Source organism: Aquarana catesbeiana, linkage group LG10, assembly GCF_042186555.1.
Source record: "Aquarana catesbeiana isolate 2022-GZ linkage group LG10, ASM4218655v1, whole genome shotgun sequence".
Classification (NCBI taxonomy): Eukaryota; Metazoa; Chordata; class Amphibia; order Anura; family Ranidae; genus Aquarana; species Aquarana catesbeiana.
In genome coordinates this window covers 216,123,110-216,142,224 of record NC_133333.1, presented here as the reverse complement: position 1 = coordinate 216,142,224, position 19,115 = coordinate 216,123,110, and the positions used below count along the sequence as shown (strand labels likewise).

Below are 19,115 nucleotides of genomic sequence, written 5' to 3'. Positions count from 1 at the left end.
AAAAAAAACAGGTCAGTAGCATGATTGGGTATATTAGAGATTCTCAGAAGTAAAGATAGGCATAGGTTCACCAATCTGTGAAAAGGTATGTCTAAACAGTGTCAAAACTATTTTAGAATAATTTTCCCCAACATAAAATTGCAAAGACGTTAAATATTTCATCATCTACAGTACATAATACCATCAAAAACACTGAATCTGAAGAAATCTGTGTGCAAGGGACAAGGCCAAAACACAATATTGAATGCATGTGATCTTTTGGGCCCTCAGATGGCACTACATTAAAAATAGACGTGATTTGGACGTCACTGCAGGAGCTCAGGAATACTTCCAAAAATCACTGTTTGTGAACACAGTTCACCATGGGATCAAAAAAATGCAAGGTAAAGCTCTATTCTAACATGCAAAGAAGAAACCATATCTGAACATAATCCAGAAATGCTGCTATTTTCTCTGGTCTGTTGCAAAGTGGAAAACTGTTATGTGGGCAGATGACTCAAATTTTGATATTCCATGGTACAACATTCCGCTTCCAAAACTCCAGCAAGTGGTCTCCTCAGCTCCCAGACGTTTACAGGGTTTTGTTAAAAGAAGAAGGGATGCTACACCAAAGTAAACATAGCCCTGTCCCAACTATTGTGAGATGTGTTGCTGCCGTCAATTTCAAAATTAACTTATTTTTTCCTAAAATGCTACATTTTCTCAGCTTAAACATTTCATATGTTTTCCATTTTTCAATTGTGAATTAGATTGGCAAATCATTGCATTCGTTTTTTATTTAGATTTTATACAGCATCCCAACATTTCTAGAATTGGGGTTGCAGAGCAAAGTGGCACTTTAATAAAACTCATGCAAAAAAAAAAAAAAAAAAAAAAAAAAAAAAAAAAAAAAAAGATAGTTTCTCTTCATTGCCAATTGCAATTTTACAACTTTATTTTACCAAAAGCATGCAATTGTGCTTTCGAAAAAATATATACACCATTTAAAATGAAGGTTGGCAACCCGCGATCGTCATCTACCTGTCAATCGTGGCCACCAGACAAGATAAACTCCATCCAACATGACGCCAGCTGCTTACCATGCCTGCCACCTGGGCAATCTACAATATGTAAAGCTGAGCCAAACTAAAGTCCCGTGTTTGAAGATGCACAGCAGTGCACACAAATCAACCCCGCTGGCCAGAACACACTGTGCACACAGGACATTTGCAGAGCTGCAGCAGGATGCAGAGTGCGCTCCTGCACCCGGCAGTAGTCTAGATAGTATTAATATACTTCTGTCAGGCAGAGTGATTTCCACCCAATAGAAGATTTCTAGTCCTGACCTTTGACTTGCTGTCATTCAGAGGCTAGGAGAGGAAGAGATAGTAGCCCCGGCACCACAAAGGAGCATGAATGCAAGTAAGCAAGCCATTGTACATGCTTAATCCTATGTAGGTTGGTCCTTCAGCTCCTTTTAGAACCTTTGTTTACCATCAGATTGTATTGTGTGGCCAAAGATGGTGATTTGGGGGAGGGGGCAGCCAGTGAAGGGGTTAATGTGCTGCCACTGGTCAATGATGCATTACTCACCAGTGGCAGCTAAATAACCCTTTTGTGCTGCATTAGTGGCACCAGTGTCAGTTAACCCCTTCATGCAGCAGCATGAAGGGGTTAATAAACACTGCTATGACAATTACGTCGTCCAGGTGCACCAACACTTCAATAAGTTCATGTCACAGTTCGCTCCTTCAAACACCAGAATGTTGCAGGGCATCCTGTAAGACCTTGTGGCATCCAATTAAACCCAAAAGAACCCCATCAGGCAGATATAAGTGGTTTTCTCCCGATCATCAGAATGCATGGGGATACGATGGTACACTCTTCTGAGATCCAACACGCTAAACCATTTGGCCCTGATAGACATTACAGAGCATCTTATATTCAAGAAGTGGTGTACTGGTCTGGGAGTGTTCATTATTTGAGGATGCGATAGTAATGAATATTCTCAGTGATCCCCTTTTCTTCCTCACCACCAAAATGGGAGAAGCATAGGGGGTTCCTGGACTCTCATAGGACTCCCGCCCACTTCAACTCCGCAATCTGTTCAGTGAGGTCATCCAGGTCTGCTAATGAGATTCGTCAAGACCTCGGAAAGGCTTGTCCTTTGGCAGACAAATGTGATGCTGCGCATCCCACGTCAAACATGTTTCTGGAGAACACTTTCTGCCAATTCGGAAGTTGTGCTTTGGCCCATTCTTTCCATTCAGGCCTCATGGGGAGTTCTTTAAATAGAACTGGTCCTCTGACAATTCCTCTGTGGCTCCCCCACCAAGTCATGTGGTGTGAGGGGCGTAGCTGGGTGCACTTGTCCTATCATCATTTGCCCAAAGCTTTACTGGAGAATCAGTAATATTATGTACACTAAAAGGAACTTTCACAAGGGTTCTCTGTAGAGCCTTCGTCAAAACTACTTCTGGAATGCATTCCAAATTTGAATCTTCACTCTATAGATCACAAGAAAGAATAACGTAAGGACAAGGTTGATCCCAATTCAGTTTGGCTGAAGCCCATAAACACATTACTTCACCTGGCTGCAAGACCTTTTCCACCTTGTCCAATTTCCATAGCTTTTCCACTCCTTCAGCTGGGGTCTTCTGCTCGTGAACCAAATGTTGGTACACTGACCGCTGCATGAGATGTACACTTTCAGGGGTTTAATCACTCGCTGAAACATAGGGGGTAAGTAACCATTGGACCAAGTCAGTGTCCGTCCCCACTATCATGGAAGTTAAATTACCCCTGGAGGGTGGGGCCAATGCGTCAGAAATCTCTGGTTATCCTATCATTGTGGGTCCGAATTTATGCTCGACTGGGAGATACCCATCATAGGGGAGCTTCTTTGTCCCTATGCCCTGGATCTTCAAAACTTCCACAGGGGCAGGTGCTTCTGGTGTTTGTCATAGAAGTTGCAGGAGATCAAGGTCACTTGCTCCAGAGTCCAGAAGGGCTTTCGTGCTTACACCTTCCAACTGAACAAGCACTATAGGGAAGGGTCGTCAGTGAACTTGGAGGAGCTGATGAGACCTGTTCAGCAGTTTGAGCTCGATTCCCTCTTTTGGTCTAATGGTGGTAGTTTCCGTCTAGGCCAATGGTTTTGGATTTGGTATGCTCTGATCTCCTACGATCTGATGCCCCAGTCTGAGGATAACTTGGGTGGCCTAATCAAGGCTTTATATAAGGCCTGACACAAAGGTTTGGGCTGCACCCACCCCTTGTTTTGAATCTGGGAACTAGAGCCAGCTGTCTTTGTTACATACCTGGTTGGCTTGTAATTTTCTGTGGCCTGGGTAGGTTAGGAAAGCCACTCGGTAGTGACCAACACCCCCTCAATTATAGCAGACCATGCATCTTGAAAGCTTGGCAATGAGAGTATTCTGTGGTGCCTTTGTCTGGGTAGGTTTTGACGCTATCTCGGCAGACAACAGAGTCATTAGCTCCATCATCTGAGACATCTGTGTCTTTAAAGCAGCTACTTTGGATTGGACCTCCACTGTGCCAATAGCTCCTACCTCCACAATAGATGCGTTTGATGAACTAACGGCAGCTTTATAAGCCTTACACAGAGTCTCTTTTCAAATAATCGTATTCAATTTGAAGTTAATGGCTTATTCTGGTCTCTAGTTCAAAGTTTCAACATTATGGGATCTAATAAGAGAGCCCCTTAAAGAGTCTGTGTCAACAAAGCCTTGCTTTTGCTGCCTGGCTCAATGCTACCTTTCAGAATGATCTGGGGTAGAATCTTATCCAGCTGCACGTGATAGGTGTGAGAAAACATGTAAACCAATTCAGTACAGTCTTCTACGCTCCCATAAATCTCCCACAAGGCTTCTAGACACTCAGTAGTTGAGGATGGGGTGGCAATAGTATCTTGTACTCCCAAATCCAATGCTAAGGAACCAAAACTGATCGGTATACTTGCCTGTGTAAGCTGGGCTTCAAGAGCCCATTAGCTGCAGGCTATCCCCTTAAAAGACGGTCAGGATTCCTCTCCTCCATTCTAATAAAGCATAAGGGCGAGAAGCTGCCTGGTCACCTTTTGTGTCCACCACAAATGTTTTTTGCCCAGGTACTAATGTTATCAATTTCTGAATCTGTTTATCTGTCCAGGTGAAACCAGCAAAGCCTTCGACAACACAGAGCCCAAACCTGCCATTCTGTGATTCACACCACTCCACAGCAGTGACAGTGTCCATCGTGGTAGCCTGGCTGGTGGAGGCAGTCATCACTTTTTTTTCTCAGTCCCAAATTCAAATCCTCGATCAAGCCCCCCTACCCCCGGAGAAGCTGCAGAATGGTCTTGTTATTTCTCTGCACACCTCGCTCACAGAGAACTTCCCAGCACACCTTGGTATATTTCAAAGAATTTATTAGGCCACGCATAGTCTAAATGAAGAGAGCATTAACAATTTTACTAATATAAATAATCAGTAATAAAATAATGTTACTCTGAAATATGTGGTTAAACACCTGCAGTATGCTATCAGTAATTAACAGAACTGAATAGCTTTGACCAAGCAACAGTATATAAAGACAGCCTTTAACTTGATTTAACAGGCCCCGTTTTATACCACTGGACAGTGAATGATGAAAAAGAAAAAAACCTTAACCGGCAAAGTTGGGGCCCTTGAGGAAAGCACAACAGTTCCCAGCTGACAAAAAATTGTGCAAGGTTAGTTTCTTACCGGGCCCAGGGTGCCCTCTTCAGTGTCTCTGGACATGTGCTCTTATTCAGTGCAAAGCAACCAAGAGAAACAGGAGTTTCTGTGATTTCTTTTGCAATCCTGCTGAGACATTCCCTCTTTTCCTTCCTTACAAGCAGTGGGAGTGCTTTAAACCAAATCATACCTCACACCTTCCCTGGGAGAAAGCTCTTGTGTCTGAGGCAAGATCCTGTGCAATGAGAAGTCTCTCGGAGGTCTCAACCGATTGTGGTCAGCTATGGCAGGATTCCATTCAGCCAGCAGTCCAGTCTTTCCGTTCAGCCAGCAGTCCAGTCTTTGCACTTAATGACAGCCCCAGTTAACCTGCATGCAGTATAGGTACAGTATATTCTTGGCCCAGGGGCCCAGGTGCAAGGTAGATGTGGTTCAGATATGGTAAAGGTTTGGTATAATGGAGTATTGGATTGGGTACACTTGGTGTCCTGCTTTCAGTGGCTCAGTCCCTGCTAGCAGTATCAGCAATGAACAAATAGCCCCCTCACCAGTCCCCGGGATGCTGCAGTGACCTCTCACTGTACAAGGTGGGAAGCAGAGGTTAAGCGGTTGGAAGCAGAGGATGAGTGAACGCTCCATTCTCCCTGCTGGAGTAGTGAAGATGCATTGATGTGGGAGGTGCTGCGCTGCTCCCGGAAATCAGTCTCAGATCTTTGCTGGTGTGGTCTCCCGCTGGCAGGTGAATATCTGGACAGAGGTGCTCACTCGCTTTCTCTCTCTAAGGCTTCTTTCACACAAGGCTGACTGCATTCCAATCATCCACCCACAGATCCCCTGCTGATTAGAGGATAGTGGGTGGATGACAGGTCTGTGTATGCTTAGTTTATGCAGAACGGACATGGACAGAGACTGCTCTGCTCTATGGGCGGCCGGGTGTATACAGATTACGCTCTCCATTTACACCCGACTACCTCCGATCCACCTATATGGAAGAGAATGGATCTCCTTCTGTTTGCTTTTAGTGGACCAGATGGGATTGAAAGTAGGCAGATGTAAATGGACACATGTCCATTTACACCTGCTGTTCCATCGGAATAAATGAACCGACCAATCAGGTCCCCCTGAAAAACTGAAAGCTGGACCTGATCGGAAAAATTGCGTGAAAGGGGACCAACTCCCTTGGTGCCAAGAGGAAGCGCTTTCCCAGGCAGTTTATTAAAAATCCTCTCTCCACTACTCCTACTAAACAGTGCCTATAGGAATTTGAATTGTAAGGAGTCCATTCTTCCCATTACATGGCTGCCGTCTCAAACTAGAATTCTCAGCGCACTGCATAAACGTCTATGGGCTGCTTGGCTTTAACTCTGGCTGCGAAGGAGGATGACGCAGCATAACATCGCTATCTCCATTGAAGGATGTTAGAATAAAGTGCAATATCTCCATTTCCATATTGCTGTAGCCCAGCATCTGACTACACTCCTATTCTGTGTACGGTTAACATTTCAAGAAATACTTTCACAAAAAAAAAAAAACTGAAGATCCCAAAATTATTAAATTTATTGATGTATGAAATATGGGACATAATTATATATGTATGGTCTATAAAATTAATGGTTGCCCTATAATTAAATACTATAATTAAATAATAAATTACTCAATTACATGATGCATCATTATATAATTACTTGAATGATAACCATTCACTTTAAAATCCTAGAACTAAAGGTCAAAAACTCTTGGGAGTCCTAGGAGTCTCACCTAATATGAATCAAGTCAGACTGGCTCAAAAATGACAACATGGTAAGGCTCCATGCACACTGGCCAGTTCCCCTGGCGGGAAAAAACAAACACTCATACAGAGCGTTTTTTTGTGCACGTTTAGGAGTGTTTAGCATTTTTTGTGCCAGAAAACTCAAATTAAAAATGCAAACCAGAAGGGTTTTTTCCTGCTTGTGCTTCTAAACCTCTTAATGTGCATGGACACATAGGATAACACTGCGCTGCTTCTACAGGCAAAACACAAAAGTCCTGAAGAAACAGCAAATTTTTTAAGCCAGTGGGCATGTACCCTTACTCTAAAAACACTGCAAGAAGTCCAAATCACTTTCACACTTCCAAAACAGACACTATTAAACTGATATATAAATATAAATGCTCTAAAAAGGTCACTGTCAGTAAGCCAGCTTGTGCTTCTTCACATATCATCACAGCCACTTATAGTTCAGATACATTCATTTTATAAATTCTAAATCTGTATATCTTATGATCCATATTTGGTTATCAATATATTGAATTAGCGATTACGTTCTTGAAGACCAATTTTATCTTTTTCATATTTTTTATTTTTCGATTTGTTAATTTTATACACTTTTTTTTACTATTTGATGCCATGTATTATTATTACATTTTTACTGCCATCACCAATACTGCTGATGGTATTACAATATGAGTGATGCTCTTATTATAAATAATTTATTGTTATGCTCATTACCATCATTTATATTATAAATACTATTCTTGATCTAATATTTTCACACTTTTCATTCTCTTATGCCGCGTACACACGATCAGACTTTTCAAAAGTCCGACAGCCCGCCCGACAGACTTTCGACGGATTTTTGTCGGACTTGCAGCAGACTTTCTAACGAACGGACTTGCCTACATACGATCACACAAAAGTCCGATGTATTCCTACGTGATGACGTACACCGGACTAAAATAAGGAAGTTGATAGCCAGTAGCCAATAGCTGCCCTAGCGTGGGTTTTTGTCCGTTGGACTAGCATACAGACGAGCGGATTTCTGGGTCCGGCGTAGTTACGACGTAAAGATTTGAAGCAGGTTTCAAATCTAAAGTCCGTCAGATTTGTGGCTGTAAACGTCCGCTGAAAGTCCGGGGAAGCCCACACACGATCGGATTGTCAGCCGGCTTTGGTCCGTCGGCGTCCGTCGGACTTTTGTAGACGAAAAGTCAGACCATGTGTACGCAGCATTACTGGTATTTGTTCTCTAGCATTCTGAATCATGTGGTATGCTAATGTATAACTTTTTTCATTTCTACTTTGTGTTGTATTTTTGGCCCTGACTTTATAATCAATCTGTAATTATCTCACAGTGTAGCCACTTTAGTTCTGGATTCACCCATCCCAACCACAACCAAAAGGTGATCGTGGAAACCTTCAGCTTGCAGAAGCTGCCAGCCCAATAATCAGAGTCTATTTACCCTACCCCATACTACTGGATGATAATAATTTAAAATAAACCTAGAATGAAACAACCTCAGGGTTCCAGTGCTATGTATCTACTTTCCCAGGCAAGGTCAGGACAGTTCTCATTTATTTAACTGAGAAACAGCAGAAATCACGGCTGTGCTATTGCAGAAGATTGAAAAGCAGCAGCAACTGAGGTTTTATAAGATAGGCTTCAAAGCATGTCATACAAGACTGGCTTCAGGGATGCCATACAATGAGCCCTTCTTTGCGCACTGTGCCAAGGCTTGCATGCAAGTCAAATGTATTTAAAGTCAGAAATAAATATTCTATTCTTCACTGTAATGCAGCAGACAGTCAGAAAGAAAATTAAAGTGTAGGCAAAACTATTTTTTTTCCATTCTGGATGGGTATGGGAGAGTTATAACCCCTTTTTTCCCCATCCCCCCTATGGGAGATTTCCTTTCACTTCCTCTGCCATACCCAAAACAGGTAGTGAGAGGTAATCCCTCCAAAGTGATGGAATCCAAGGATGTCAACAAAAGTACCAAAACTAGTGTCCCCATTGGAAGACTTCCCCATGATTCCTGTTCTTAAGTCAACCCAAAAATTGGGATTTTCTTTTACTTTCACTTCCAGCAAGAAACAGGACAAATAGAGAGGGTGAATCTCCCTTACAGGGGAACCAACAGCAACAAAAAATGGACAGACTTTGTAATCCCTCTCCACTCTATCCAAAAAAAAGTTGTGCCTTTAGTTACACTTTAGGAAACCAATAATGTGCACTCAGCATGGTTCATAATGACAAGGCCATTAATCATTGAGAAAGAATTAATACTACTAAATGGAGCACATGCATCATAAACTTTGTTACCACCAGTGAAATATTGAATCTCACCTGAACATAAAAATTAAAATAAGATTACAAAAGAAATGCCCTGAACAGTTTATAAATAATAATATGATGCATGATGGATTATAATTGTTCTCCAGAAGTAATTATTCCCGTAGGACAAACAATGCTTACATATTTATAGCTTTTTTTTTTTTTTTTTTTTTTTTAGACATTTTTCTACATCATAAAAGTTTTCTTGAAGACATAGCAGTACTGGAAACAATAGAACTACAATACATTAGGCTGCTACATGTGGTTTCTTCCTAGTTTTGTGTGTCTAGGGACAGTAGATTCCTGGTGACCCTTCAGAAATGTCATATACAGTATTTTGACTATACTCCGAGCTTGTCAAAAAAAGACTAGTACCAGAAATTCCCTGCATACTAAATACAATGAGCCAGACAATTAACCAACTAAAATATTTTAGAATTTCTGGAGGGAAATATGGGCACTGAAGTAAATCCACATAACCTTACTATTCCATGCAAATTGGATTCTATAACTGGAGTCAATAAACCAGTATGACTAGTACATTAATATTCTTATACAATTTAAAAGGTACAGAACAAAATGCAGATAAGTGTAAAATAGTTATGTAGCTTTTCTTTAAAGTGAACCTGCAGGACAGAGATATGGGGGTCAGAATGGCTTTGATCTTAAGGCTCCATGCACACTGGAGCTCATAAACTGCAGTTTATTGGAGTTTGGGCGTTTTTTTTTTTAAAAAGCCCATAAACTCCACTCTAGGTTAGCCTATGTGTCCATGGATGTTTTTTAGCTTTCATGATCAGTGGAGTTTATGGGCTTTTTTCTGAACGCCAGAAATTCGGATTCAAAATGCTGTTTTTCACCGCCAAAAAACGCCAAACGCCGATAAACGCTTATAAACGCACATTAATTAGCTTTCGCGTTCTATTTTTTCAATGCATTGTGGGAGTTTGGAATGCATTGTGGGATTTTTGGAGTATCCTCTGTGTATTTTTATTAAAAAACGCCCATAAACGCTAACGCTAAAAAACGCTCATAAACGCTAGTACAAAACGCTGTTAAAAGCACGTTTTTCAATCAGAGTTTTCTGCCAGCAATCTGGTGTCCAGAAAAAGCTTTTTTGAGCTTCAGTGTACATGGAGCCTAAAGGAGCAGATATATCCCTGCCATCTTACCACGGTCTCATAAATCACTTAAACAGAACAAGCATACAGATACTGAGGTTTCCCATTCTGCATATTTGTTCCAGCCCAGAGACTCACTAGCAAGAATCTAGATGGCATCCTGGAGCATAAAACAAGGCAATGGAATCTCCCAATTTTTTTTTTAGTCACACAGTGTTACTGTGCCCTGAATACATAAGAAGAGAAGATCTAAACTCCGAGATATTGGATAGGAATGTAACAATGCCAACCAAATGCTCTAAAAGCTTTGAACAGCAAAAGATAACAATTTAAACAAAGGGTTCAGGTATATATACACTAACAAGCACACAGTGTACATGCATACACGCCTTCTGGTATGTTAATTCATGACTATACATTTGCATACTAGAGATTAACACAAAGGACTGCTTTGCTCAAGTCACTGTATGAACTATTATATAATGTGGGCAGTGTGCAACAGGAAATGATGAAAAGCAATTATTTTGAATACAGAGATTCAACATTCCTGTGTAATTGACCGATTGTTGTTGCAAATTCTCTTCACTTACCCTTCAACTCTGTCATCTCACTCCTTGACTAATCCATACCCATGACCACTGAGAAGCTTTTAATCTTGCAGTTTGTTGTAGTTGAAACCTCATTTCAGTAAAGCAGGTCTGGGAAAATAACTGCACTTCGACAAAACGCCAGCATAACAAACATAAATTATACACAACACACATGACCAGTGTAGTCTAAATGTCCCCTTCATTCTTATCGCTGTTACCCACTTATCTCCAACCCATACCTTACCCACCTCAAATAATGAGACCACACTTATATTTTATGGAGTAAAATGGCCATAACAGCCTATTTTATTAAAACAAACCAACTAAATAACTCCAAACCACTATATATATATATATTATATATACTGTATATATAAATATAATAAACAATAACATAACCTGTTAACCCCAGTCTGATGGTCTCTGACGGTGACCCACCTTTTAACCACGTATAACCACATACCATACCAATGCACTGTGGGACCTTTTCCAAACTGATAGGCCTCCAGCTGTGACCGCTCGGAGACAACCCCTTCCCACAGTGCAACCATTCCAGTATTCCATCCACCGTTCAGGAATACACCGGAGGGGCACATACAAACGATGAGCCCCCCACCCCTTTTTGATCCCTCCGTTTACTGCCACCGTCAAAGACCACCAGAAGAACACCGCCATAGCCCTGAAGGGCACCTATCCGCTGTCATGACGACCTTCTTCCTTTTCCTGCAATAAATTAAAAACAGAGCAGCAAGTACACACGGACACATTGCACACATATATCTAGGGCGGGAGGGTGGGAAAAACTGCCTCCTCCTGTAAGTTCATCTTCACACTGACCCTTTGCACCGCCCCCTCTATAAATATAACCACTCCCCTTTGGCAAAAACTTCTTTCTTACCTTCCCCTTTCTTGCCACTCCCATTACTCCTTTCCACATTAACCCCATATGTGTCTCCCTTAGACACACTGTCATGCCCGGCCCTACACTATCCCTCCTTGCAGTCCTTTCGTTCCGGGCCTCACTTGACCAGTGTAGTCTAAATGTCCCCTTCATTCTTATCGCTGTTACCCACTTATCTCCAACCCATACCTTACCCACCTCAAATAATGAGACCACACTTATATTTTATGGAGTAAAATGGCCATAACAGCCTATTTTATTAAAACAAACCAACTAAATAACTCCAAACCACTATATATATATATATTATATATACTGTATATATAAATATAATAAACAATAACATAACCTGTTAACCCCAGTCTGATGGTCTCTGACGGTGACCCACCTTTTAACCACGTATAACCACATACCATACCAATGCACTGTGGGACCTTTTCCAAACTGATAGGCCTCCAGCTGTGACCGCTCGGAGACAACCCCTTCCCACAGTGCAACCATTCCAGTATTCCATCCACCGTTCAGGAATACACCGGAGGGGCACATACAAACGATGAGCCCCCCACCCCTTTTTGATCCCTCCGTTTACTGCCACCGTCAAAGACCACCAGAAGAACACCGCCACAGCCCGAAAGGGTGACAACCTTACCCTTGAAGGCACCTCCACACCCTCAGGGCCCGTTCTATCCCTTCCTGTAAACCCATAGCCATAAGTCAATCCCCACTTCAGAGAGACGAACTCCATCACTCCTCAAGTAGAGCCCCACATTTTTTCCAAGCTCTCTGTGCCTAATCACAATACCCCCATTCTGTGCCACGAACCTACCCACTACTTTGTTGATACGAGTCTTACTGATGCTCACCACAGATCTAGCCCAACGCCTTGTCGTTCTAGCCACAATGTCAGACCACAGCAAAAAGGGGTACCCGGGAATTTAGTGCGCAAGTGCGTGAAATCGGATTTAATATCCGCGATCAGGTCCCTGACTGTCCGGATCCCCAAATCATTCCTCATGTATCACTAACACGTCAGGTGGTCTATCCAGCCTTACGTACCTCTCCACCTCCACCATCACTCTACCCCACCTCATCCCGGGTATCCCCAACCATCTCCGATAAGCCTCCCTCCTGGAAAATACCCAATTGCCTGCCATCCGGTCTTACGTCTCCTCTCCTGGCCCCCCAACACACCTAGGAGTGCCCTATGATCCAGACAAGGCGTACTGAACCTCCATCTGAAACGACAAACAAATAACATAAAGGCAGCAACACACCTGTCAACTTAACACAACCATATCACAACATGCGAATCCCACATGCACCCTCCTTTTCCTGTAAACATCCAAGATTTTTTTTTTTTTTTTTTTTTTTATATCTATTCCACGGCCAAATGAGGCCTAATATAAGACCGAAATCTCACAAATCCCATCTTCCAATTCTGCGCACAGCCGCCTCATCCAACCCACATCTGGCAGCTTCTGTAGCCGCCCCTATGCGGAAGGAGTGTGAAGCGTACCCTGCCCCGTCCAACCCAGCTGCTTTACGACATTTCCTAAAAATTGATATGAACTGAAACTTTGACAAGTAGTACCCATCCTCATGCCTCAGGAATGGCTCTGCCCCATCTGTTCTAATCTTCGGAAATTCACGCACTGCCTCAACAGGGCACACCCTAGACCCAGGTAACGCGAACAGTGACACATCCACACCCTTACCCTGGTGATCAGTTTTTGACCTGCGCAGCCGCAAACACACTCTATCCACCTCCACCTGCACATCTTGCTCCCAACAGGCCCACTGCCAAACACTTCGATGGGCTAACCAACTCCCCTGTCCGAAAAACCCCAAAAATGCTAGCGAGAACACTGCTGTAAACAGCAACGCTTCATACCGCGATTTACATATTGAACCCAACATCGCACATACGGACCCCAGGTTCGCAAAAGTGACAGGCCGTCTTACATCCTTCCACATATGCAGTTTTCGATAACCCTTTATGGCCTGCTTCACCCAAAATCTTTTTTCCAGTCCTCCCCTCCCATTAATTTGAAAAGAAACGATAAGCCCGCCATTTTTTTTATCGATGGAAGAGACCGAAAAAACATTTTTCAATGTTCCTAGCTACAAAATACAATACCAGTAACCGCCCGTTAGACCCCATTTTCCCAGCCCCTGCCTCCTGTACCAACCCTGACCATTCTTTCCATACCTTCGCGTAGGCTGACCAAGTGGACTCACTTAGACTGCCGAATCCATCCCGCGGTGACTCCAAGGGCAGCTCCCAAATCCAGTCCGGGCAAGGAACTCCTTCTTTTTGTGCACCCGGAGCCAGCTCCCTGAACTTGTTCCATTGAAATAGAGACAAGGAGTCAGCTAGCGAATTGTCGACACCCGGGATGTGCACCGTATAAATAAAATATTTAATCTCAAACACCTCAACACCAGTTTCCGCAAAAGCCGTATAACTGGTTGTGGTGACGCAGACATGCGATTGACCACCTGCACTACTCCCATGTTGTCACAATTTATTCTCAACTTTAGAATCTGGCATGCCTCCCCCCACAGTTCCAAAGCCAGCACCACTGGAAAAGTTCCAGTCGCACTAAATTCTTAAGGAACTCCGCCCTCTCCCAAGACTGCGGCCAGGGTTCCACGCTCCACTGCCCTTGGAAAAATGCACCATAGCCCGTGGAGCCTGCAGCATCTGTAACCAGCTCTACATCGAAATTACTCACCGGGCCAGACATCCACACCGCCCTGCCATTGTATGAGGCTAAAAACTCATACCACACCTTTAAATCCTCCCTGTGTTCCCCGGTCAGGTGAATAAAATGAGTCGGGGCCTTTACCCCCGCGGTGGCTGCCGACAGCCGTCGGCAATACCTGCCCCATGGGGATGATCCTGCAGGCAAAATTCAACTTACCCAGCAACGACTGCAGAGTCCTCAACTGAACTTTCCGCAGTCCGTGGATTTCCCGAATTTCCTTCTGCAAGTCCTCCAACTTACCTCTGGGCAATTGGCACTCCATCGCCATTGAGTCTATTACTATCCCCAAAAGCTAAATTCAGCCGTTGGGCCTTCCGTTCTTTCTGCGGCCAATGGTATACCAAACCTGCCTGCGATGTGCTGCAACGTGGAAAGTAGAATCGCACACACAGAGGAAGCAGGGGGGCCTATACACAAAAAGTCTTCCAAATAATGTATGACTGAACCTAAGCCGGAAACCTCCCTAATCACCCACTCCAAAAACGAGCTGAAAGCCGCGAACATGGCTTTTGGAAAAGATAAGTGGTGTATCACGCGGAACTTGTTCGGTTCCTTCTTGGGCACCACCCCCAATGGTGACACCACCAAATCCTGCCAGGGTTTGTTGGCAAAGGGCCCCCCATGCGCCCCATGGCCACTTCTCTTCCCAATTTGTCCTCCACCACCCCCGGATGCTGTAAAGCAGATGTCAGATTCCTTGCCTTTGGCAGAACCATCGCCAACGAACACGGGTTCTTAAAACCGTCCTGAAACCCCGAAGCCAATAACTTTGCCGCTTCCCTGTCTGGATACTTACTTAGAAAAGGAAGCATCCTTTCCACCCTCACCGGCGTCGTCCCTCTTTTGAGCAGAGTCGCCGGCATGCTTCCCTCTCTTAAAACACCTGGACAATATATGGGCTCCCCCTCACCCAGAGCACTCGTGCTTGAACTTGTATGCTGCTCCAAATTTACAGGAGCCCTCATTGCACTGCCAGCATACTCCCCACTTCTTTCCGGCCGGCAGTCCTGAGGAATGTGTACCCCCGGCCTCCCCCTGAAAAAACTGAGGCGGGGCCCTCGCTGAAGACATAAGCCTCATCCAGAGGCTAATATCTTTATGATCCCAATGCAGAGACGGGCGGACTGCTCTGCGCTGTCTGAACTGCTCGTTGTATCTAAGCCAAGCAGTACCACCGTACACCCTATGTGCCTCTCCTATAGCGTCCATGTAACAGAACAAAGCCGAGCAATGCTCGGGGTTCTTCTCACCAATAACGCTCACCATAATGGCAAACGCTTGCAGCCAGTTAACAAATGTACACGGTATAAGCCTGTACCTCCTTCTTTCCTCGTTCTCCTTCTTGGAATCATCAGGTTTCACCCTGTCCAAGTTAATTTTTTCCAATGGCAGTAGCGAAAAATCTCCACATACTCGCCCTTGTAAATCTTATCCCGGACTTCCTGTTTTAGATGAGCTCCCAGCAGGCCCTCGAAGTAGAGGTATACCTCGCACTTTGCCGCGTTCGCAGTCCTGACCATATTGGTCCTCTCCGCCTTCTCCGTATCCCCTTTTTCCCCTGCCTTCTCGGTGACCACTCCTACCCCTGACTGCACGGGTATCGGAGCTGCCGGGGGCATCTCCACCCCAGATCCCCCAGTTCCTCCAACCACTGCCTCAAATCTACCTAACAACGCCCGCAGGCCCTCCAATAAATCCGTCAGCTGCGTACCGGACCCCGCACTGGCAGGCCTGTGCCCTGCCCCCTGCTGGCCCAGCGTATCCCCCCCTGACTGTATCAAAGGAACTGCTGGCCTAACCGTACCCGCAGCTACCACCCCTAACACATCCTGCAATGCATCAGACAAAGACAAATTAACCATTGACTTACCGGGCTGACCAGGAGCTCCCCCAACAGCCGCCGCGTTGCTCTCCATCGCTGGTACTAGTGGTTCCTCCTCCCCTGATGCTTTCCCTTCTGACCTCTCGTCCTGTTCCAGGATGGGTGGCATAGCAAGCCCCCCGGGAGATGAAATCCCTAAGGCCGTGGTGCTTGGCAGTTGTGGGGCCCGCTTCACCCCCGAAATTCCTCCTTCTCCAGACCGGCGTCACTGACCTGACCTGGCGATGTCCTGGCTGTCATGTGTTGTTCTTCCTCCGCCATCTTGTCCCACCGAGCGCTGTCCCGGTAGGCTCCGCCCCCTCACCGACTTCCCGATCTCCCGCTCCACCACCTCCGTGTCTCTGCTCGGCTCTCCGTCCCTCATCATCTCCCCCCTCTGATCGCTGTGTGTGGATGGGGATGCCGCCGTGCTTCCTGACCCACGATGTCCGTGCGGGGAACCGGCGCCATGTTGGCCCGTGGCCCCACCCACCGGATTAGGCAGGCGGCGTGTGGACCACCCAGGGCCTGCTGAAAGCTGTGGCTGATGCTGTTTTGCCGGGGGAAGCGATCGCTCCTCTGTCGGGCTTCTGGGGAGGTGAATGGGTCTAGATGCAGGCCCTGGTGAAAAGCACGCTGGAGGCCGCGACCTCCGCGATGGGACACCTCACCTGACGGGGATCCGTCTGCCTCATCCTCCATGAGCTCCGCGCCTGTCTCTGCAGCCACTCTGGTATTGCTTCAATCTCTGCCATCATGGAGGAGCAGTGAGAAAAACTGCCTCCTCCTGTAAGTTCATCTTCACACTGACCCTTTGCACCGCCCCCTCTATAAATATAACCACTCCCCTTTGGCAAAAACTTCTTTCTTACCTTCCCCTTTCTTGCCACTCCCATTACTCCTTTCCACATTAACCCCATATGTGTCTCCCTTAGACACACTGTCATGCCCGGCCCTACACTATCCCTCCTTGCAGTCCTTTCGTTCCGGGCCTCACTTTACCAGTCCAAAGGTTTATCAGGATCATACTTGCTGCCAAAATGCACACAGAAACCTTGACAAATAACTATCACCATCTATGGGCGATTCACCACACAAACTTGTACAGTACAAAGCTGCATATTTCACTAAACAGAAATTAGGTTAAAGATACATTTTTTGCAGGAGTAAAATATTATTATTAGCGTAGGTGTGTGCAGCCTATTGAATTAGGGTGTGCGCCCCAAAGCTCAAACACACACGTCTTTCTCTGCAGCCTCAGCTGCACTGGACAGTAAATGAATGGGAAGTGCTCTGTGCTGAGCGCCTTCTTGTTCATTCACAAACTGAAGCCTAGTAAATAGTTTGCTATTCTTCAGTTTTGAATGGACACTGAGCGAGTGTGTTCACTGTGTTAATTTGGAAAAGGAAGGGGCCAGTAAATTACATATTTACGAGCCCCTTCCCCCACTCTCCATCCTGAAACATCCGCAGCAGCAGCTGGGGGGAGAGGAGAGAAGGGAAGCCAGCAGCACGGGGAATCGGCACTGGGCATAGTGATTAGGGCCACTGCGCACGCCTATGATTATGAGTGAATACTGATGTGCTCCAGCAGCAAGATCTCCTAAGTGAAGATTTTGTCTCTGTTGACCTCCTCCAGCCATGCAGTCTCACTTAACCAGTTGCATCGGTAATTTCAATTTGAAGAAGCTCAAACTGCTGTGTGTATATCCGGCTTTGAAATCAATGACCTAGCACAAGTATACAGATAAGGACTTCTAACTTTCTAAATTCCCTCATCTGCAAACTTATTTCTGCTCAGTGACCGAAAATTATTACATAAAAGAACATCAATGTAACAGCCAATCTACCTGTAATCTGAAAAGGAGGTAGTCATTGGCAACCTCTGTTTTCTGAATATAAAGGTTCAATCTAAGGTGACTTACCTGTAGCTTCCACCATGCCTTCTAAGATGACCACAATCTCGAAGTCCTCCATCTCATGTTGCACACGGGACATCTCCCAGAACGGACTCTTTTCATTGATTTCATGTGAAATGATTAGCGGGGAGACCAGAAAGAGGCGGTCATCTCCCGTATCAAAGCCAACATTAATGTCTGTCTGATTAAGCGGGATGAACTCTCCTTCCTTGGTCTGCTTGGATTTAATGAGTTTGGCTCGGATTGAGGCCTCCACAATATGGGAGCTTCGGAGATCTCCAACTCTAAACATGAGGCATAATTTACCATCTCGCAAGGAAATCACTGCATTGTTGGAGAACATCAGGGTTTCAGCTCGTTTTTTTGGCTGGCTTATCTTTACAAACATGCACCCTACCATGAGAGCATTAACGATAGAGCCAAGAATTGCCTGAATGAGAAGCAGAACTATTCCTTCAGGGCATTTCTCCGTAATAACTCTGTAGCCATAGCCAATGGTAGTCTCTGTCTCAATGGAAAAGAGGAAAGCAGAAACAAAGCCATTTAGATTCTCCACACAAGGAACCCAGTCCTTGTCCCCTAAATGTTCCAGGTCTCCTCTGAGATAAGCTATAAACCACCAATTGAGTCCAAAAAATAACCATGTAACTGTGTACACAAGTGTGAAAATAAACAGGCTAAAGTGCCACTTTAGGTCAACCAAAGTGGTGAACATGTCACTGAAGTAGCGGTAGGTTTCCTTCACGTTGCCATGGTGAACGTTGCACTTGCCATCTTTTTCCATATATCGCTGACGTGGCTTATTGTGCTCAGCTAAGTGATGTGAACGGTCCACAGTCAAAGGCGGATTTTCACGAGCCTGTTTGGGTAACTTCTTAGGCTCCCTGGGTGCAATTTCAACATCCAAATCCTGGTCCATGGGAACTCTTAAATCTCGTGCCATAATGGGTGTATAACTGTGGGAAGGCAAAAACCAATGTTGAAAAAATTGTGATGCGTTTCAAATTATGCTACAAACTGATTTACTTACAACACAAAATATAGATATGCTGCAGAAAAAAACTGAAAATAAAGGGTTGAGATGTGTTTTTTTCCCAGAATAGCTGTAATTACCTTCCCGTGCCCTTCTATTTGTGGTCTGGTTATCTGGCAGTCCCTAATGCT

The 19,115-nt window shown here is 44.8% G+C and overlaps 1 protein-coding gene across 3 annotated transcripts in view; it reads right to left on the bottom strand.

The window, feature by feature from the left end:
- The window catches only part of KCNJ5 (potassium inwardly rectifying channel subfamily J member 5), a 99,120-nt gene extending 80,226 nt beyond the window's left edge, over positions 1-18,894 (bottom strand). For 2 of the 3 annotated variants that reach the window (XR_012236399.1, XR_012236397.1), the window contains exon 1: positions 10,503-10,670. Coding sequence is in view for 1 of the 3 variants with exons in the window: in XM_073603306.1 (XP_073459407.1) it covers positions 17,958-18,894 (937 nt within the window). In the remaining 2 variants the exon portion in view is untranslated. Of the gene's footprint in view, positions 1-10,502; positions 10,671-17,957 lie in introns of those variants that run through there. The other variant, XM_073603306.1, reaches the window with a different exon arrangement.
- Positions 18,895-19,115: the final 221 nt, after the last annotated feature.